At 38.8% G+C, this 23,131-nt stretch overlaps 1 protein-coding gene across 2 annotated transcripts; it reads right to left on the bottom strand.

Annotated features, from left to right (window-relative positions):
- Positions 1-1,254: 1,254 nt before the first annotated feature.
- Positions 1,255-11,210, bottom strand: LOC121631860 (e2f-associated phosphoprotein). 2 transcript variants are annotated; one of them, XM_041972967.1, is made up of 6 exons: positions 11,046-11,210; positions 3,724-3,902; positions 2,833-2,943; positions 2,638-2,746; positions 2,403-2,528; positions 1,255-1,949 (listed from the first exon to the last, which is right to left on the bottom strand). In XM_041972967.1, exons 1-6 carry the CDS (start codon positions 11,123-11,125, stop codon positions 1,688-1,690), a joined length of 867 nt encoding a protein of 288 aa, XP_041828901.1. In that variant the 5' UTR covers positions 11,126-11,210; the 3' UTR covers positions 1,255-1,687. The 2 variants fall into 2 exon arrangements, with proteins under 2 accessions (XP_041828901.1, XP_041828900.1); XM_041972966.1 differs by having other exon boundaries at positions 1,259-1,949; positions 2,833-2,946.
- Positions 11,211-23,131: the final 11,921 nt, after the last annotated feature.

Below are 23,131 nucleotides of genomic sequence, written 5' to 3'. Positions count from 1 at the left end.
GAGACATCTACCGAGTGTCCAGCGCAGCTCAGAGACATCTACCGAGTGTCCAGCGCAGCTCAGAGACATCTACCGAGTGTCCAGCGCAGCTCAGAGACATCTACCGAGTGTCCAGCGCAGCTCAGAGCCATGTGCTGAGCGTCCAAACAAATGTGGCCTTGCACTTTTTCGCATGTGGAGGCTTCCTGTACTCAGTGGCGGATGCAGAACCCCTGAACAAAGCCACAGTTTCCTGTACAATACAGAACCTGTGACCTGCAGTGACAGAGGATTTAGTGCCATTTTAAATAGATTTGGCCTGTTGTGTGTGTGTGTGTGTGTGTATACAGGCCTGCAGGGAAGCGACTGCATCCATTCATTGCTCTGGTAATTAGATGTGTCTGATCTGTCATTTATTTCAGTGTGCAGACATGAGGGGTGTTTTATATACAGACCTTTGTGAATGTCTGTATATTCTTGTGTTATATATGTTTTAATGCTGTGCTTTCTACCATGTAGAGCTCTTCAGTTCTAAAAGGAGCTTTGATTTAACCTGGTCCAATAAAGGAATACCACATTGCTCTTAGATGTGTATTTATAATGGGTGTGTATTTTAAATAGAGCATATGGGGATGTGTAAATAATCTAAAATTATTGCAATTAATGATCACAAGTGGTTAGATAACAGTGGGTCGAGTTGAACGTGATAACAATGTGTAGCTGGCAGTGGAATTAATACTGCTTTCCGAGCAGGCTAGCTCCACAGAATAAATCTCCATGGTAACTCCATCATAACATCACACTTTCCAATAACCTGTGCATCAATGCCATCAATGCCTAATGTGAATTATAAATCAAATCTAACTTTATTTATAAAGCACCTTTCATGCCACAGGCAGCACAAAGTGCTTTATGTGATTAAAAACATTTATGCCTATTAAAAACAAAGTGGAAATACATAATAACAGAAACACTCACCAAAATATTTCACACAGCTGCACGCACGCACACACACACACACACACACACACACACACACACACATATCAAGCAGCCCCCCTCCCCATTCTATACAAACATGATTCTCTTATTTCTGTGTCGAACTGAATGTTATTAAAAATACTAAAAGTGATAAGCATCCAGCCTGATGCTGCTGTGAGGAAACAATATCAGTGTCATGGGGATCCATCCACACCAGGGGCCAGTCCACCCGTGTCTAACAGTGGCAACCACCCCCATCAGGACAGACCGGGGCCCACACCACAGCCAAAAGGCCACAGTGCAGGGCCCCAGCCTTATACAGACTGTAATCTGAGAAAAAAGAAAAGAGAAAGCTGTTTCCAATCTCTAACGTTAAAAACAAGAAGTTTCTGAAAATTGTTGGTTCACTGGTAGCATGAGACGAACCGTCAGATTCCAGCTTTTGGATCTCATTTTAAAATGTCTCTGATGCAGCCTGTAAATCAGGCAGACAAAACCTGCAACATCATCAACAGGAAGGGTCTGAGAACATTCTGATAATGCTGGCTCGGTGCTTCGCTCTAACTAGCTACAAGACTCTCCACGCCTGCCAGGACTCGCACCAGCAATATATTACACTAAATATGGTGAATGTTGGCAAAAAGTTGCTTATTTAGTCATCTCACAAAGACAGAATTTGGGATTTATTTCCAGTATTTATTAAAAAACAAAAAAAAAAAGCTCCAGCTCAGCAGTGGCTGGCCAGGATGTTAAAGAAATGGTAGACCTCATCTTTATCGAACACAGCGACCTTGGTGGAGCACTCGGAACATTGAACCGGGTGGTAAACCTCATCGGCGTCCATGCCTGCTGGTGCTTCTGTCCTCTGTCCCCTTCTCCTCTTCCTTTGCTTCTTCTCCGGCTGACTTTTGTAGTGCAACACCTCATCCTTCTTTACTGTGCAGTTCATGACAAACATGGCACGATACTGTGTGCGAAACTTCTCGTGCCTGAGTGGACATAAGACATGTTATTTGGTTTTAAGTCAGACAGCAGATGATGCAAAAAAATCTGGAATAATCAAGTTAAAATATATTCAGTACGGGGTTGGGGTCAGAGCCCTGCCACACAGTACATAATGTCCAAGTCTGTTAGGTCACAGCTTCATTAGTCGACTTCTGTTGCGATTTGGTTTTTACACTACAGGTAAAAATGTCTAATTATGTCATGACTCGTCATCCCAAAGGTGTTAACATGTGGGACCACATGTGAAAACAGTGAAAACGACTAAATGATGAGTGTTGATGCAAAGTGATCTTAGCATGGCGACTGCTATCATGTGCTGGTGATGTCATATGAAGCGAACAAGCACACACGACAGTCTGCATGCTGGCTGCATATGACACTGTGTCATGTGACACTTGGGAGGATGTAGGTGGCACAGAGAAAGCTTTGCTCCTGACCGCTGACAGTCCAAGCAGAGCGTCGTCATGCAGGCCGGACAGTTGAGAACAGCGTCACTGCTGGGTAAACTCAGAGGCTGCTGGGGGTGAGACTGGAACGCTGCAGCTGGTCGTTTCCTGCTGTACCTGCGCAGGAAGACCACAGGCCGAATCACCGTCACAGTGAAAGAAAGGACGGAACTATCTGCTGCTGTTACTATTTTTTCTTCTGCTAGCTTAAACAAAACCTGCCCACCTCCGGGCATCCACCCAGGCCTGATCCCTGTCGTCGCCGTCTGGGTCATAAAACAGCTCATCGTTAGTAAGAATAACTCGCTGTTTCAGCCTCTGTCCTGTGGAGCTGCCTGCAGAAAATATAGAGGAAAAGTACTTTACATTTCTTGATTAAAGCACATTTAATGAAAACCTGATTTCAGTCATTTATTCTTACTTGGTGCAGCTTCCTCATCTGAGTCAGAGTCAAAGTAAACTTCATCATACATCTGAGGTTGAGGAAGCCTAGACGCGCCCTCGCCATCACAGCTTCTTCTTCCAGCAGAGACTTCTGTCACAGAATAAAGAAACAATGACAACACACACCTTCATAGCATCACTGATCACTGTACCTTTACCTGGACAGACACTGTAACCCTGTTAGGACACAGGACAACTTTTATTTGGCGCGTCTACAAAGTTTATGACTTTTCCAAGTTAACAAAAGAAGTTTTGTTTCATTAATAGCAAAAAATGGATTTTTACTTTTTACTTTGATACAGTTGAGAAGTTGTAATTTAACTTAAAAAGTTGAATCAGTACTTTTACTTTCACAGGAGTTTTTTTTCAACTGCTTCTACTTAAGTTCACAGAGTACGTACTTTTACCACATCTGTTCACAAATGTGTCTTAATTTAAAACAGAGATAAACTTTCCAACACATAAGATTTATTACAACAAGGGAATGATCCATCAAATGCTGATTTACCGACTTTACATATCTAACAGCATGCTGGCTGCACGCACAATCATGGATTAAAAAACAAAAACCAGATATCACTCCAATGTCAAGGATCGGGTAAACTACTGAGTAAGACTTCAACTTATTTACTGAGGAAAACTGCACATCGGAGAAACTTTCGATTCCATTCTGAAGCTGACACTGATCATTACTTCCTCTGAATATGGAGCAAACATCCACTGCTTCCATTCATTTTAACATGTAATAGATGGACTGGAAACGCAGCCAGCAAACGCTTCAATATGTGCATTCCTAATTTAATGAAGTTCCATTAAACATAACTATGCAAACACATTGTGTTTCATGGCCGATAACAGTGAGTGTTACCTGCCGCTGGGGCCCAGGACCCCTCCATGGCCCTGATGGTAGAGCTCAGCTCCGCCTCCATCTCCTTTTCAAACTCATCCCCGCTGGATGACTCGCTCTCTCCCGTCAGATACTCTCTGATCAGCTTCTTCTTCTGCTCCGGAGTGCCGTTCAGCAGCACATCTAACTCGTCCTCCGAACTGAAAGAGAGTGATTTATGTTGTTATGTTTAAAGGAGCAGATTTATTAAACAGACCAAAGAATTAAATGATCCTTTAAATCTCTATTTAACTGTTGAGATCTGTTTGTTGTTTGTTTGCTTGCTGGTTTTACACAAAACAACTAGGAATTCGTTTACTCAAAAAAGAAAGTTTGATATAAAAAAAAACTAAAAAACTAAATATGCTACACTAAATAGGAGTCTTTTTTTGTTTTTTTGGGAATGTTATGTTTAATTTTTTGTTTTATTTTCTTTTTTAAATCACAAATTATTTAAAAATAAAAATCCTTAAGGTACTGTGCCATTTCAACTGACTATTGGACCTGGGTTGAGAAAAACTGATTTAGGAAAAAAAATAAATAAATAAAAAAAAAAACACAATAACAACAACAATAAAAAAAAAAAAAACACTGGACTTTCATCAAGACACAGCATAGCCAAAAATAATAAAAAACAATGTTGACTTGGTCTTTACCTTTGATTACAGCACATATTAGCCATAATATCATTTGAAAAGGTTTATGCAGCGTCACATTTCTGTCCACTTTTTCCTCATTTCCAGTTATTCCTGCTACTATTTACCTGCTATCCTCACTAAACCAACTCCAGCTCAGCTGCTTTGTGGCGCCACCCTGCATCAGAAACGTCTTCTTGGCTTTATTCCAGCCATAGAGGAGCATTATTTTTCTTCTTTTCACACACACATAGAACTTTCTGCTCACTGGTTGATCTTTGGCTGCTCCTGATTGGACGTTACCGTCAATCTAAGCTCTCTGATTGGTGGAAAGTCTGACAGGAAGTGGCTTCATCATCATGTCCAGGTCTAAATAGAGGTCTCTTAGCAACATAGTAGTGATGGTGATGTTTTTATGATGGAATGTGATAAATAATGCTGTTATCATGGATCATTGTGGATTTATCAGATAGAGTCTCTGACCAGAAGCAAAATAATTTCTAACAACATCTCATGTGTATTCACTGAGGATGGTGGTAGCGTGGCACTGGACAGTTTGCAGTGGTGGACAGATTAATTTAAGAGAGGATACCTTGTGGATTTGGTTTTGGGCCTGTCTGCCTCAGCAGTAGCTACTTCCATGCTAGCGGGCCACTAGGCCATCGAGCCTGGAGGTCTACTCCATCAGCTTCCCTGCAGCCTGAAGCCTTCTCCATCCACATCCAACTAGTAGGATCCTGTTTTGTCTGATTACCCTCTGATAACTTGATAAAATATACGAAGAATGAAGAAGACTATGTTTCCCTGTCAGCCATTCTAAATCTCTTAGATCAGCAAAGACCTGATCATGCAACAAGAGAATAGCTTTAAGGGCTTTGTGAAAATAAGTAGTGATTCCAACAGTAAATGTGTTGATGACCTGACTAGAAAGCTGTGAGAGGTGAAAAGGAGCCTAGAATTTACTGAAAGTGCAGTGGGTGTTTGAAAGTCACTTGAACATCTGCGACTACGGACAGAATTAAACACCTCCGATCCAACACCAGTAGATCATGATCAACACCCAGAGTGCAAAATGCAAAAAAAGGGTAAATAATTGTATTTATTTTAGTATTTGCAGAAACAGTTTTCACTATCGATACACACCTGTTACAAAGAAGAACACTGATCTACAGTCAGGCATGTACTGAACTGTTTCCCTTTCATTCTTTGGAAAAGCGGATCATCTTGTTGACACCAACAACACAGAATCACTTTCTATTACAAATGAGAATGTTTTTAACCTTAAAAATTTAAAGATGTGATAACGATAAATATGACTTAAACTGGGATCCAGACTTGAAAAGTCCCTTCAGAAACAAACACTTTACTATTTTGCATTTATATACTGAAATTCAGTTCAGTACTTTTAGATGTTGTATTCCACCAGAATTACACACTTTTTCAACCTTTCATATGAATACGCAAAGCTTAGTAAAGAATCACGATCCGTTAATTCATTATCTGTCATCTCTTGAGCATATTTTCCAATTATACCACTAACAGAAACATCAGCAGTTTCTCAAGCTTCCGTAGAAAAGTTGGGTTCACTCTTATAGAGGAACAGCGTTTACAGAGGGCTGGGCAATACATCGAGGTTTTCAAATATATCCAGACTTTATCAGACACAATATAGAAGGAGGGAATATCCTTTATATGGAGATAGCTTGTTTTGAGTTAACAGCATCTTTTCTTTTGCATTTTCCTCAGCTGTATTTTTATTACGGTCATTGAAAAGTACTTTTTTAAATTTATTTTGTTTTAGGAGTATTCAATTTAATATAAAGGTACTTTAATTTCTGCTCTTTTAATGAACATGTGCTGCTGAACCTTAATGAAAGTATATTTAGCACTGAAGGCTGTAAATTAGAGCTGTCTCTTTGACAAAAAAAAAATAAAAAATAAAATATACATATATATATATATATATATATATATATATATATATATATATGTATATCGTATATCGTGATTCAGGTAAAAAAAATATTGAGATATAAGATTTGGTTCATATTGCCCAGCCCTAGTTTACAGAGAGAATGAAGTTTACAGAGAGAACAAAGTTTACAGAGAGGATAGTTTACAGAGAGAATAAAGTTTACAGAGAGAATAAAGTTTACAGAGAGGATAGTTTACAGAGAGAATAAAGTTTACAGAGAGAATAGTTTACAGAGAGAATAAAGTTTACAGATAGAATAGTTTACAGAGAGAATAAAGTTTACAGACAGAATAGTTTTCAGAGAGAATAAAGTTTACAGAGAGAATAGTTTACAGAGAGAATAAAGTTTACAGAGAAAATAGTTTACAGAGAGAATAAAGTTTACAGAGAGAATAGTTTACAGAGAGAATAGTTTACAGAGAGAACAAAGTTTACAGAGAGGATAGTTTACAGAGAGAATAAAGTTTACAGAGAGAATAAAGTTTACAGAGAGGATAGTTTACAGAGAGAATAAAGTTTACAGAGAGAATAGTTTACAGAGAGAATAAAGTTTACAGATAGAATAGTTTACAGAGAGAATAAAGTTTACAGACAGAATAGTTTTCAGAGAGAACAAAGTTTACAGAGAGGATAGTTTACAGAGAGAATAAAGTTTACAGAGAGGATAGTTTACAGAGAGAATAAAGTTTACAGAGAGAATAGTTTACAGAGAGAATAAAGTTTACAGAGAGAATAAAGTTTACAGAGAAAATAGTTTACAGAGAGAACAAAGTTTACAGAGAGGATAGTTTACAGAGAGAATAAAGTTTACAGAGAGAATAAAGTTTACAGAGAGGATAGTTTACAGAGAGAATAAAGTTTACACAGAGAATAGTTTACAGAGAGAATAAAGTTTACAGAGAGAATAGTTTACAGAGAGAATAAAGTTTACAGAGAGAATAAAGTTTACAGAGAAAATAGTTTACAGAGAGAACAAAGTTTACAGAGAGGATAGTTTACAGAGAGAATAAAGTTTACAGAGAGAATAGTTTACAGAGAGAATAAAGTTTACAGAGAGAATAGTTTACAGAGAGAATAGTTTTCAGAGAGAACAAAGTTTACAGAGAGGATAGTTTACAGAGAGAATAAAGTTTACAGAGAAGATAGTTTACAGAGAGAATAAAGTTTACAGAGAGAATAGTTTACAGAGAGAATAAAGTTTACAGAGAGAATAGTTTACAGAGAGAATAAAGTTTACAGAGAAAAAAGTTTACAGAGAGAACAAAGTTTACAGAGAGGATAGTTTACAGAGAGAATAAAGTTTACAGAGAAAATAAAGTTTACAGAGAGAATAAAGTTTAGTTAAATGATTGTGTGGCTAATACAATGGATGTTATTAATGATGAGGGGTTTTTATTATTCCTCGTATATGATTTTTATATCAGTCTCCTCAAGAAGGAAACACATTCAGAAACTGAGGACTTCTGAAGTACCATGTATTCCAATTACTCTTATCCAGTCATGAGTAAACCCACCAGATTAAATGATAAAACGCCAACTTGATACTATTTTGACCAATTCTTTTAATTGAATATTAGTTACAGACATGTGATCATTTCCCTATATTTCAGTTTACTGGGCTTAACGGTTAATATAGCAAACAAAGAAGAAACCGAACAGCGCATCGTTTTTATTTCAGCGTTTAAGAAAGAGCCTGAGGAGTCTCCTGGAGTGAAGTGTTTAGATTTCCAGATGCTGAATCTGCTTTCCACTTGTGTTATCTGCTACCCTAAATGTAATGGAGATGATAGCAACCCCAGGTTTACCTCAGGATTATATAAATCCACAAATAGACGAAATTGGTGCGTTTCTTTCTTCTACTTTCTTATAAGAAAAGTAGAAGAGTGTCTTGCAGATCCGTTAACCGATATCTTTTGTCTCCGTGGATGAGAATAAAGTTCCTGATGATTTAAAGCTGGCAAAGGTCGTTCCTCTACACAAGGCTGTTCAACCCAATCTTTTTTTTTTTAACAAACTACAGGCCCATATCAATTTACCTTGTTTCTCAAAACTTTTAGAGAAACTAGTCTACAAAAGAATTTTGCCGCATCTGGAACTGAATAACATTTTCTACACGCATCAGTACGGTTTCTTCCTCCATGGCCCTGCTGCAGCTGGTAAACAAAACCAGCACGAGATCATCATGAATATGCTTTAGATGTTTGTTGGATCTGTCGAAAGCATTTCTGTAGTCTGTAAATCATCTTATTTTAATGTCAAAATGAGATAGATATGGTTTTAAAGGCCATGTTCTGGTTAGGTGATTATCTTAAAAACAGACAGCAATATGCACATTTTAAAAACTGTTTCTTGTAAAGCTGCCTTACAGTGTGGGGTCCCTCAAGGTTCAGTTCTTGGACCGTTATTATTTCTCATTTATGTCCATGATTTGGCTAACGTATCTACAGACATTTTACCTATTCTTTTTACAGATGCAGAAAGTGCATCCTTAAATGTTGATGGAAATCAGGTTCAGCAGGTAAGGCCTGGTACACACACAACCATTTTTTTAATCTTATGAGATTTTTTTATCTGGTCGAGACCTCACACGTGAAGATAAAAAAATCAGTTTTGATCGTACTGTGTGTGGTGGCTCCGATAATCTAATCACAGAGCAACACACACATGACGATGCTGTCCCGCAACCCATCTACAATCTAGTCCTCCGAGCCGGACAAACATCGAAACATAGAAGAAGAACCATGGCAACAACTGGCAAAAAACGAAGAAGAAGAAACGTAGTAAGAACTGGAAAACACAACACCCAGCATGGAGGAGGACATACAGGACGAGGGAATGATGGAGGTCTTGGGACTATTAACAGAAAAAGCCAGAACTGAAAACAATAACAGACTGGAGACGGTGTGAACACAGACTTTATTTACTTCCTTGTTCCCCTGTCAGCTCGCTCTCTGATTGGCTACATTTGAGTACGAGTCGACGGCGTTCCTCAAAAATCGGCTCTGAAATATTGAACATGTTCAACGTTCCCGATTGTCGGCTACGACCCGTTTCGGAGCGGATTATCGGGACAAATCAGCTCCTAACACACCACAGACCAAATGATGGACAGGAAAATCTCACGATGATCAGGTGTTTGCTGTCCGAGGTCAGGAAGAGGCAAAATCGGGACAGAAACAGCCCAAAAATCGTTATATGTGTACCAGGCTTAAGAGTTGGGAAGTTTTTAGGAGTTCTGGTTGATGATCAGCTCTGTTGGAAAACACATATTAACTACATTTATTCAAAGGCTATGAAATCCCCAAGTATGATTCAGAAAATGTGTTATTTCTTGAACAAGTCTTGTTTACTGACCTTGTATTTTAGTCTTATTTTCCCCAAATATTAGTAACATCATACGGGGTCTATTATACTAGTCTTAAAATGTCTACGTTACAAAATGAAGTGCTGTGTTTTTATATGCATTTGTTCAGTCTTTGCCACTTTTGTCTTACCAACTTAAACTTTTAAAAATTTATGACATAAATACAATTCAAATTTGTACTTTTATATATAAATCCAGATTTAGGAGAGATATTTGGCTGAGTGTTTTGAGAAGTTTTTCTTCATCAATAAAGTACCAGCCAAGCTAATTATCTGCCTAAGAATCTCACCACAGGGGGTCAGTTTTAGCTGAAGTATGGTGGTGCAGAGCTGTGGAATTATCATCAACACGTAGTAAACGTCTCTCCATCTCTGTTAATATTTAAACCAATTTAAAACTATTTCTGGTTTCTCTATATTTAAATGATAAAATCGTCTAGATGCAGGATAAACTTTACATTTGACTCGTGGTGCGTTGATGATCTTTTGGATGCAGATTAGCGTCACATCATTTCATTAGTATTTTGTTTTCTGTTCTCAGTTTTGTTTATTTCTGATAAATATAAATAGCACACATACATAAGAACACGTGACTTTGTTTTTTATGAAAAGAAAAAAAAAACTACATTTTTTGGCTGGATTTTAAACGTCCTAGATAGGATATAAACGCCAGGAAAATGTCTGTAGACCTGAAGGCTAAACTAGCCATCACAATTCAGCCCACCTTTCCTGTGAAAGTGCTGACATTCTAAGTGATCTTGTGGAGTTTTAAGGGTTGTAAAACCTGATTACTTGTAAGGATCAAGCTTCTGGCAGCTTAACTTGTAGGTGCGGACCACAGAAATGCAACGAAGTCCCCTGAAATATTCTCCTGTTGGTTTTCACTCTGCTTGTGGGTTTTTTGGTGGATTGGATGGCTGAACTCTTGTCGTCCTGGACTGATCCCATATATCCCAGATCTGGAGAGATATCACTACTGGGTCCAGAATCTCTTTTTGATACACATGACATCTGTGTATTAGCTGCCATTCATCTATGTGTGACTGACACACAGCTGGCAGCACCTTAAGAGTAAACACCAACAGGAAAATATTACAGGCGGTTTTGAAATTACTTGTCATGTTAAGAAATCCTTTTGTAAGTAATTATCACAACGTGTTCTGTATAATGATTCTCATATAACGACAACCAGGATCTTCACATGATCAGCTGTGTTGATCTGCTAGATCCAGTTTGTTTACATGTTAGTACTCGGTTAGCTAACCGCCGTTAGCTTCAGAATGCTAACGGCACAGCTTAAAAACTTTTAAAAACATTTATTTACTTCCTACCTGCTCGCAGCTCGCTCCTCATCGCTGGGCTCATCCAGCTCATATGAGTCAACCTCCTGTGATTTACCGAGATGGTTCATTTCATCAGTTTGTAAGAGTTAACCGATGCGACCATGGATCCCATCTAGCTGCTGCTTCCGCTTCCGCCTCCGCTTCTTCTTCTCGTTTCCTTGGTCATTGGCACGCAACGATTTGGTGCATTACCGCCACCAAGTGGTAAGAAGTGCAGTCATCTCAAACATGCCAAGAGCATCCAACTGCCCATGAGCAGTACTGCTCCTAAAGCAATGTCTATCCTACCTTATTATTGCATAACATTCGGCCTGGTCAGTATAAACTTGTGATACCAGATAAAATGAAAGAAATCCATAATAAACTTTTTCACAATTTCTATCCATCTAAATGATTTTTTTTAATTTACAGACATTCATTCAGAATGTTCTTTCTGTGAATCTGAAAATAAATCAGAAGTTCACCTGCTCATTAGATGACTCTTCACAGAAAAATTTTGGTCTGAAACTCTAATGTTTACATCCTCACTGACATCACAGAAGAGGTGGTATTATTTCGTATTTGTAATTCTGGTTCAGCTCCTTTAAACAACGCTATTAAAATCCTGTGCTTGCTTGGAAAAGGTCATATTCATAAATGTAAAATTACAGCTTCCAAACTAAATTTTAGGCAGTTCTGTGCTGAGCTGAAGTCTGTAACTGAGTCTCTAAGCAACTAAAAAAAATAAGGAAAAAGCCATTAAAACTCATCAGATTTTAAAAAGGATTCAGAGTTCACAACATGTTTTTACCTAAATGAATTTAATCTCCCCATACTAGAGTACCTGTGCTTTCATATAACTGTTTCTTGTTTTTTACTTTGTTTTTTATTTATTTATTTTTTGCTGCTTATAATTTGTCTGTCATATTGTGTTCTTTATGCATTACAGATGTCTAATAGCAATTCCCTCACATGAGGTTTCATTGTTTATGTCTGAAAGATTCTATTGTTTTTGTGTTTATCCAAATGTTAAATAAAGACAAAGATTAAAAAAAAACATCCAGGCTGCAGGAACAGATGGGACTGGATGCATCAGCTGCAGAGGTAAAGACCCACATTCTGCACTCTGTGCTGCACTTGCCTGTTTTCACCACCGAGGGTCAGCAGTAAATACATCTTCATACTTGAGGGAGACTGTCTGGTTCATGCATTCACTGACTGCATAGCAATCAGAAACTGCACCTTCTTCAAAGTTCTTTTACGCTGTGATGACACCAGATGAGTTTAGCACAAGAAAGTTATGTTGGTAGTTAGAAGCAGATGTTGCTCCATGGGAATTATTGGGCATAACATTTTAAATATAGAATAATTTCAGCTTCAGATTTTCTTTATTTTTTCTTGCTTTAATATGCAAACAAATCTTTCTTTAATCTTAATTAATAGAAAAAAATGTTGCACTACAAATAAATAAATAAATAAAAAGTACCTAACTGCAGGGAAAATTAATGACAGAGTAGGCTACTCTTTACAAGTGAAGTAGTCTAAAACAGATATCGATATCTGGTATCATACGCTTTCTGGTAATCAATCCAGGCAGTGCACAGGTTTGGTAGAACAGTCTTGGGCAACAATTCTATCAACCAGCAGCTGGTGTTTGGCTCCTCTTTTACCTTTACCAATGCCTTTCTGTGTCTCTGTCATGTACTGATCCATGTGCCCACTTATCTTAGCTGCTATGATGCCGACAGGAGCTTCCATGTTGTGGAGAGACAGGTTATTGTTGGTCAGCCATTCAGGGTGGGTCCCATCCCTCAGCAGTAGGTTCATTTGTGCCACTAGGGGCTCATGGAGTGAAGTTATTGTCTTTAACCAGTAGGCATGGATCATGTCTGGGCCAGGTGCTGACCAGGTCTTCATACCTGAGATGCTTTGCTGGTAACTGGACTTTGTTCAGAGAGGGAGCTGTGGTCCAGTTTTAGTTCTTTTAACCACTGTGCATCCCTGTTATGTGATGTCTCCTTCCACCATTGGTTTTCCAGTATTGTTCAGTCTCCAGCCTTGGCAGGTTGGAAACATTTTGTGGTTGTATCCTTCTGGAGCTCTGCCTCCTGTGGTTCCTGCCTTCGAGGAGGTTGCACCTATTCCATCTTCTGTGGTTCCAGCCTTTCATGCCAGGACCTGTGTTTGAGCGGATTCTGGTGGACTCACCAGAAATTCATGAGCTGCCTCCCTCCAGTCCATCCTCCAAAGATTCAGCTCCTGCCCTCGTGGCTTCCAGGCTGCCCTCCTCCGGAGCCCTGTCTCCTGTTTACACGGCCTCCCGGTCGTCCTCCGGAGCTCTGCTACCTGGACTGTTTGCTTGGCTTTTTGTCCATAAGTTTTACTGCTTGATTGAACAATGACCCAATGCACTTTGTGGCTGAGGGAGGGGCCGGGCCCCGTGCTGTCATGGGATATAGTGCCTGATTAGTTTAAAACTATTTCAATGACTTTGTATTGTTTTTGAGATGTGTTTATCAATTTTCAGTTGGATCAACATAAGATTTATAAATTCTGTTACAGATTGTTTGTTTTTATTTTGCAGATGTGTTTGGAAACTTTGTTCTGTCTTTTGTTTTCTAATAGAAAAACACATTGCTACTGACTTAGATTCAGCACCAGCAGATTCTGACTGAGCCACTAACCCACCTCAGCTATACAGGAGGACAAAACGTCAGCTGCCTGCTCCGTGGACTGAACGGGTGCATAAACTGGCATCGGGGCAGATTGATGAGTCATTTATAAAGAGACTAAACAGCAAGGGTCCCAGTGTGCAGCCCTGTGGAATGCCCGTTTGGACGTTTAAAAATGGAGACTGCTTCAACGCACTGTTTTCTATCCTGAAGATACGTTGCAAACCTGCCTCAGGAGTGATGTTGAAGGATAACATTTTTAAAAAAAAGCAGGATGTGATTGACCGTTTCGAAAGCCTTTTTAAGATTTAAAATGACTGCTCCTACCACCTGACCCCTGTCCGTGGACTTTTTCACATTCTCAGCAGTTTGCTATTTCAGTTGAATAATCAAATCTAAAACCAAACTGCCGGGGGTGGAGGAGCTGACGACTTAGACATGATCAACCACTTTTGATAGTATGGGCAGATTGGTATGGGCTGGTAATTGCACATTGAGTCCTGTCTTCCTGCTTTAATTTTTAGTAAAAAAAAATGCTTTTTTTTCCAGCCAGATGGATACTACACGTTTTTATAGACAGGTTGACAAGATGTGTTAACAGTTTATTCAGGACACTGCTGTATTTTTTAAGAAAACAACTATTTGTTATAGATATAATTTGAATTTGAATATGACAATTTTAAAATAATTTGTGCCACATTTGTCTCGTCAACTGTTTAATATCGAAACAATCTGCAGAAGCTGAAAAGCCTGAACAGTTTAAATGCTCAGTAGCCACAAAGCCTTCATTTAATTCTGCTACTGATTGTACAACATATATATATCTATATAGATATATAGATATATATATATACATATATATATTTACCATAGTGGCACTGTTTTTAATATTTTGCCATCTAAAGTCAGTTCCTGAATTCTTTTGTTTTTAGTTGTTTAATTAGTGAGGTTATTTAAATATTTTTAAATATTTCCAAAGGGAAATATTGTTACCTCTTGCATTACCTATCAGCTGAGTGTAATAAGGTGCTTTTGCTTTTCCTAATTCTTGAACCACTTAATTATTGCAAAGATAAAGAAGATAGAAACTTCGTGGGGTTGCTTCAGTGTTGGTTGGTGGGGATCCTTTTTAGATCTTATTCTGTTTTCTTTTATTTCTTTGAATTTTATATAAAATTTTAGCCCGTACTAAAGCTTTTACAGTTTTTCCACTGTCACGGGTGGTGGAGACAGTGGACCCAAAAATAGAACACACAAGGGGAAAACCTACAAAATAACTGGAAAGACAGAACTCAAATGACCAGACTAACAAAACCCCAAATCACGGATCACGACATTGACAACTATATTCACATAAAAGTTCTATTACATTCTATAAAATCTTTATACTACCTGCCTTCGCAGGGCATCCCCACAGCCAATGAAACTCCCAGAGGGATAAGTGAGCAAGCCTTCTGCAGCTTCAGTATCCTGGAGGAAATCATATCCGACCAAAGGCCAGAGTTCATCTCTCGCTTTTGGAGAGCCTTCTTTTCCGACTGCTGGGGGTGACCATGAATCTCTCATCCAGATACCATCCGGAGACCAGCGGGCAGGCTGTGGTGGTGCCGCATGTAGTCTTGGATGGACTGACCCCTGGTGTAGACAGATCCCCAAGATATCATTTCCTCACAGCAGCATCAAGCCAGATGTTTGCGTGTGTGTGTGTATGTCTGTCTGTGTGTGTGTGTGTGTGTGAGAGAGAGAGAGAAAGAGCAAGATTAGGTATGTGTTTACAAAATTGTCAGATTATATACTTGTTGTTTTTATAAACTGTAAAAAGCACTTTATGCTACTTTTTGTATAAAAAGTGCTTTTTAAATAAAATTTGATTTGATTTAGACGTGTAGACAATTTGGCTTAAAGTTTTTCCAAATTTGCTTTTCATACATAAAATTTACTTCCGTAGATGAACTGAATTCTGCATTTCTCTGGAAATAAGAAAACAGGTGCAAGTAAAACTGTCTACATCATGAGAGACGTGATGCATTTAGTTCACTCTGGAAACCACAGTGTTCTTTAGAGTACATTAACTATGCTGGTTAAAGCTCCTTGATGACTGATTCTGAGTTTAAATCAACGTCGTGGGCATTTAAACAGATCAACTAACTATAAGTACTTAGAAAGCAAGATACTGGTCTGTAGAATAAACGCTTCTGGTCCAGACATTACTGCCACGTTCACCCACTGCTTCACTCTGGGACTTAAAAGACGTTTTTATGGGAGCCTGCTGGAAAAATATCTGTGCCCGTCCTTCCATCTAAAACATGTTGCATTTTTAATTATTCTGCTTTAAGATTACTTTGAATATGTTTCTCACTTCTTCGTTCCAAGGCCTGGATTACTTTACAGTATTTTATTTGTGTCAAATATTCCTGGAAGTCATCCGTCTCAACAAAGGCAAGGTCATCTTTCATAGTGACGCCAACCCCAGATGAAAGGTGCTCCGCAATGACCATCAGTCTTTCATAGCACTATTCAGGTCGCATTCTGAATGACCTGAATGCATTCAACATCCGTACCAAGGAGGAGGAACACACTGACTGATGCAAGCAAAGAACAGGGAGATTGAATATGTGATACGCAGTCTTGCAACCTATCTGCATTAACATGTGCATGTATAGATGATTAACTCCAGACCAGCTAATGGACCAGAGGGATGTTTTGGAACAGCCAGTGCAGTAAAAGCCTTACACCTGAGCAGGATTGAAAAACTGTTGCTAAAACAAGACGGTCTACAGCAGGGGTGTCCAAGTTTGGTCCTCGAGGGCCGCTGTCCTGCAGATTTTCCAGTTTCCTGCTTCAACACACCTGACAGCCTATTAGGTTTTGTACAATGACTCATCAATTTGAGTCAGGTGGTTTTGGAGCAAGGACACATCAAAAACCTGCAGGATTGTGGCCCTTGAGGACCGGAGCTGGACACCCCTGGTCTAGAGAGTGGTCGATAGTTTTAAAGCTTAGATTAAATGTTGGTGTATCATGTATCCTAGCGAGAAGACGTTTTTCTGCAGTAGCTGACGGTTCCAGCATTCACCTCCTATCTGCAGTTCATCAGAACTTATCATGTAAATTTCAGAATTCTTAACAGGAATTTTGTTATTCAAAAATTTAAAAAAGGAATGAAATAAAAACCCATATTTCCATGTGTAATTAAACCTAAGCTAATTTAAGTTAGCAGAGATGTTAGTTAGCAAGTAGACATAAATGGAGACATAGGACACCAAAAATAAAAGAAAATGTCCAGGTCGATAAAAAAAATGCTTAAAAAGTTTACCTGGAAAACTGGCTGGATGGTCTGTCTCACTGAAGACAGAAAATCAGAAAAAAAACTGTGCAGGACAGCTTTGCCTGGAGGAGGGAGGAGACGACATGATCACATCACCTCCTAGTTTTAGGGTACAGTTCAAGATGTTATTACTTGTTTTTAAAGCCTGGAATTGTTTGGCTCCATCATACTGGTTGGAGCTGCTGCACTAACAGATCCAATCAGAGCTTTGGGGTCTTCTACCAGCTCTGGTGGAGTTTCCACCTTCCAGGCTTGAATCCAGGGCTGAAGGAGCTTTTGGTGGCTGTTCTTTGCAGCCTCCTTCACATCAGAGCTGTTCAGACACTTTCTGGATTCAAGTCCTGGCTTCAGACCCACGGCTTTACTTAACTTCTCATTCTGGTTGTATTATGTTATTTGTTTTTCATGTTTTCAGTGTGCAGCAGTCTGGGGAACTGAAGGTGTTGTAAATGTGTTTTATAAATAATGTTAAATTTGAATTGTGATCATTCAAAGCACAAACATTTCAGAAGAAAAGACGGCTCTACATCTGGGATAAAAAATAGAGCCAAAGTTACTGTTAAATACTCACTTTAAAAACCTCAGTAATAACTGTGAATAAAGTACTTCATGACTTCCTGTAATCCTGGTTTTACAACATGTACAATAAATTTCTGTAAAAATGAGCAAAACGTCTGTTTAGTTCAAACTTTTTCTCTTTAGAAACAAAGTTCTAGTGTTTGTGCAGCAGCCATAAAACACAGCATCATCCTGAATAAACAACTGTTGAAAATATTATCAGCTTTTTCATTTTATAAAATATTTTCCATAAATCTATACCAAATCTAGACCTTGTCTTCTGGTCTTGTTCTCGACCTGTCCCCGCATGACGACCTCCACCAACAGCCCTGATGCTTCTTTTTTATTCATTTGTGTTTATTTGATGCTGCCAGGCAGGAAGGAACCAGTCTGGAGAAGAGAGAAGATAGTTTGGAATTCTGAGATTTGAAAAGTTTTTTCACGTGTGGAAATCTGCAGGAATCCTGGCTGTCGTGTAGTTTCACGCGCTGACCGCAGGGTGTCGCTGTGGGTCCATGACTCGGTCCGCGGTCCTCGTCTCGGTCCTCCGGCTCTGAACCTGCGGCCTCCCGCAGACAGATTGTCCGATTCATAAGTTTATTTTCAGTGCTTGACATTGATTGAACCATTAACCCCGCGGCGCCAGCAATGCTAATGATTTCCCAACTTGTTTCTAGCAGCAAGCAGCAGCTGTTTGTCCTCATCCTCCCTCTTTACTCTCACTTTTTCTGCTACCATTGATTTTAGTATTAAAGAGACTTCTCTGTGGCTTTCTGGCTCAAAACGCTCAAAACAGAATATAAACGAATAAAACTCCTCAGTTCTTTCATTAATAAATCAAACGCACCTCCGCTTTTAAAACTAGAGAATTAATCCTGGAAAGCGCGTCGTCAGATAAGCAGTTTTATTTATATTTAAAGTGCAAAACGACTAACATAAATACCACTAATTACTTTTAATTAATGCACGCATGTTTTGATTTCATAAGCCAAGCAGAAGAAGAGATAACAATAAAAAACATTTAACTTTAAACAGGGGAGAAGGTAAATAATCTTTAAAAGCCGGAAAAATAATCTGATGTGATGTTTTTTAAATCAAACTAACATTTATCAGCAGTTTCAACGCGGCTGCTTGACTTTTCTAAATGAATGTTTTTATGAGTTCTCGCGAGAAATGAATAAATCTCACAATGAATGAATAAATAAATAAAACAAGAACATGTAATATTTCGTTTTTTGTGTGTTTTCTACGATTAGCGAAAGAAAATCCATTTTGTTTTAGTGACTTAACCAACATTCACGAGAAGACTGTTTTCAGTGTCTTTTTTAAATGCTAATTTATTCATTTCTTTATGTTTTATAGTCTGACAGATGAAAGTTTTTTGTTTTATATTTATTTCAGTTTTTCATAGATCGAAACAGTAAATCATATTTATAGAAAAATATCAACTTCATCCTTGTTCTGATGTTATTTCTGTCATTATTCTTATTTTATTATTTAAAGAAAAATTCGGATGAAGCCTGGTTTAAAAACAGACTACCTAAACATTTCTTCTTAGACTCCGAATAAACTATAAATAAAAAAATGTAAAGCAGTTTCTGTAATGAAAAGATGTGGTTAAAAATACTTTTGCTTACTTGTAAACTGTACAGTAGCCCAACTAAAAAAAAAATGAAGCTGAAATTGAAATAAAAAGGTGTTTTATTTAGTTTTAGTTTCTATTAAAATTTCATGTTTGTTTCTTATTTTTATCTTCAAGTCTGACTTAACACAATTTTCATGGGAGATAAATGAAACAGAAGAGCCTCTTCAGCATGAAAATCTGCCCCAGTCTCTGCAGGGGTGACCGGTGCATGTTAGGGTCATGAAAACCAGCAGACTTCTCTTATTCTGTAAAAGGAAACAGGAAAATAGAAGTCTATGTTGGGAAGGATGCAGATCAAACTTGGCTCCTGTGCCTGACGGTGTACTTTTTTGTTCTTTTGTAAATGAGAACTCATTAATAACGAATGTACAGTGAAGTTATTTTTTCTTGAGCTCCTGTACATTTCTGACTCGCAGCATCCTTGAAGAGACATCTCACTAAACTTGTTTTGAGATTCCAGAGGTACATTCGTTAATCCTGAGACAATCCCCACAAGCCTTTAAGACCCCTCAGATGTGTTAAGAAGCACATGAACCTGCTTAAGTGCCCCAAAGGGAAGATTTGTAGCTTCTTAACACCCAGCTCCACCATTACCCTCCTGCACCATCAGTAATTCAAATTCTTTCAAGCTCCTCAAGAGTTAATAGAAGATTTCGAGTCTCCCCGTTAGACATATGCTGGATTTGAAGGTTATCACTTGATTCAATGGGCATTAACAACACACCGTGGGGTTAAAGGGACGGTGAACGCAACTGTGGGTTCAGATCTTAATAATCTAATTGTTAAATGGGACTAGATGCATTTATCTAGATTTGACAGCACCCCCAGTAGCTGGTTATAACACAGGAGTTAATTCATGACAGCTCAGGTCCAGAAAACGCTAAAAAAGTTGATGCCATGTCTTTAGCCCATTTGGGTGTTAAATTATAAGCCTTCAAATATGCACTGACGGTACGGCTTAAAGGTCAGTTTTCCTAAGCAGGAGTCATGTAGCGTGTTCATACTAACACGTTATTCCCCAGAAGAAGAACTTTCCAGTGATGTGTTTGGTTTAGTGAAAGCCACAGTTTTTATTTTCCTCATGTCACTTTAGTTTTTTTTCCTTCAATTTTTGAGGAATTATATTCCTCAGTGAGTCACCACAGTTATATTATTATTCTTCACAATCCAGGAGATTCATATCAGCTTGACAGAAGGCCTGAAATGCTGGATTTAGGGTCAGCACAGCCATGGGTCAGAGTCAGGCAGAATATACACATCCACAGGCTCCGTTTCAATAACCGGTGAGAAATAACGTGGAAAAAATATTAATGCAAGTTTCTCTGAAGTGAAATTGGAATGTAAAAATTGTTTACAGAAAGCAAAAGCATTTGGTTTTTCACCTGGACATAAAACGCTCTAAGTCCTGTTTGAGTTAACAAATTAAAGTAAAGCAGGATTTAAAGAGGAATGTGGGTTATAAAGACCTGTATAACCACATAGTGAGCATGTTTTATAGTAATAGTTCTGCAGACTCACACGGTTTACGCCTGCAGGTAAGTGTAATTTCAAGTTTCAGTGTGACATAAAACCAGGCCAAAATGGAGGCGCATTACTGAGAAAACAGGACAAAAATAACCTGCTTTATTTAGGGGAGGTCATGTTAAATGTCTTTTGCTACATATTCCTGGAAATATACATAGAAATGGCATAATGAAACTTCTAGCTCTCTCTGGTAATGATTGAAGTGGAACGCAGCCCAGCACAGGACTGGAACATGCCATAGCAACCATGGCGGCAACCATCTCCTGAGACCCGAGAGAATCTTTGTAAATAAAAAAAAAAGACTGTTTAGGTTTTTAGTCAATAATCTCATTTATTTAAAGTCTATTGGTAATTTGAAGCAACCTTTTCATTGTTGTTTTAAACATAGTCACAGTTTAAATGTCTTCATTTGACATAATTTATCTGAAAATGTGCCGTAATGCCGAAGATGTGAGGCCTGCCGGCGGACTAGATTATAGTCAGACTGGATCAGGAGTCCTCCCGTATCAGTGCTGCAGATCAGCTGTGACAACGGCCTATTCGAGCTGCTAGAAGTTGGAGCAGGGCCCTACTGTCCCATACGAAAGGGCAGATAACCACTGGTAATGTCCACTCAATCACACGTTAACGTCAGAATCTGGTAAATCAGGGGGCTTGTCGGACGAGGAATGACCTTCTGTGCTGGTCCTTGTTGCAGCTGAGCTGAAGAAGCCTCCAACTTTATCCACTAAACGATGTGTCTTGTGTCCCTTTTCCAATATATTGAGCTATCAAGGGGATCATCCAGGTATCTGCAGGCCTCCACTACCTCAATTTATTCCACACCAGGAAGGCCTCAGTCCTCCTTAACTCCCCAAATAAACCAAAGAAGGGTTCATCCAAGTGAATCTTTCTTCAAATGTCTCCAAGAACATATTTTAAATTCATGGATCTCTTTAAGAACTAGATGTTTATTGAGAGAAGTGAGTTGAGTTCTGATCCTGTACCAGGCCCTGGAGACCGCTCAGAAACACTAAAACCTTAAAATGATGCACAAAACCAGTATTTCATGCGTTGCTTAAAAAAATGCCTTAACTCAACACAAGTGAAGCTTCAGTACAAGGTTGACTAATCTCAATTTCATCAATTTACTTTGGCCATGTCAACAAACATCCTCACTCTGAGGCTTAGCGGTCTTCAGCAGACCATGAAAGGAAGATGGAGGTCATGCCACGTATTCACAGGGGTTGGCGGGTGGTTGGTCTGATATTTAACTTCCTAACGCTGCATATGTCCCAGTTCAGTGACACTGACTGGACTGAGAATAAAATGTACAGCTCAAGGCTCTAAGCTGCCTGCTTTTCTATTTGTCCTTATTTTATTTTAAATATGTTTTAATGGGAAACATTTGAGACTAGATTCATAATTTAGTCCAGCAGGTGTCATGTGGAGCGTTTGTCTTGATTCAGTGTTGCATCATAATGCATGACGGTTTTCTGCTGGTTGGAAGTGTCTGGTTTTCAGTGATGCATGAAAATGTCACTTTGTGTGGTGACGTTATGGAGTTAGGACATGTTAGGTGCTGCAGCTGCTCTGTTCCTGCATCGTTAGGGAACCACCTGACATCACATTGCTGCTCTGATTGGCTTAAGCTTCACTTTTCACATGCATGACTTCTTAGATTTAGTTTCTTCTCAGGTCCATGATTACTTCTCTTAAAGGTGTTTAAGTTTTTAGAAAAGTTTATAGTCACTTATCAAACTGTGTACCTGAATGCAGCATTTCACCCTCCAGCTCCTACATGTTGCGTTTTTACATATTTGTGTTGTTCTTGTTGGGCCTAACGACACAGGCTGCCTCAAACTGTGTTGAGTGCTGACATCTAGTCTTTTTATCACACAGCAGTCTCAGTGTTGGCTCTTGTGAGGAACAGATTAGTTTTTACATGGAAAGCTGCATGTTTTTATGGACTTTCTAATCATCCTCTTGTCAGTTATTATTTCCTTCAGGGTCTTATAGCTTAGCTGGTCAATCTGAGCTGGCTGGAAGTTCGTGAGGTTGTAGAAGAAGCTTGATAAATTCCTCAGAGAAACTTCATAAAATCTTGTTTTTATTTCCAGCCTACATGATGATTCTAGTCCTGCTTCCTTAAAGTAAGAGATGAAGTATAAATAGCTGTTGTTTCCAGCAGGAAGTTGGATGAACCGATGTCCCTGAACGCAGCAGGAAGTTGGCGTGGACGTGGAAATCACGTCGGACCACCGACCTCTCTGTTACGCTGCAGCAGCTGCCTGGTTAACGGGTCTTACACCAGAGAGGATGGCTTTACACAGGCCGTGTCGGTTTGTATTATTATGACTCTCTAAGCTAATTTACTTTATGTGACTGG

Source organism: Melanotaenia boesemani, chromosome 20 (assembly GCF_017639745.1).
Source record: "Melanotaenia boesemani isolate fMelBoe1 chromosome 20, fMelBoe1.pri, whole genome shotgun sequence".
Classification (NCBI taxonomy): Eukaryota; Metazoa; Chordata; class Actinopteri; order Atheriniformes; family Melanotaeniidae; genus Melanotaenia; species Melanotaenia boesemani.
The sequence above is the reverse complement of the archived record's forward strand: the minus strand, read 5'-3'. Positions and strand labels throughout refer to the sequence as shown.

Coding starts and splice junctions, on each gene's coding strand:
- LOC121631860 (XM_041972966.1), bottom strand. CDS start 11,125: ATGAACCATCTCGGTAAATCACAGGAGGTTGACTCATATGAGCTGGAT. Junction 2,747..2,832: donor AGATGAGGAAGCTGCACCAA/GTAAGAATAAAT, acceptor TATTTTCTGCAG/GCAGCTCCACAGGACAGAGG. Junction 1,950..2,402: donor CTCTGCTTGGACTGTCAGCG/GTCAGGAGCAAA, acceptor ATGTCCACTCAG/GCACGAGAAGTTTCGCACAC.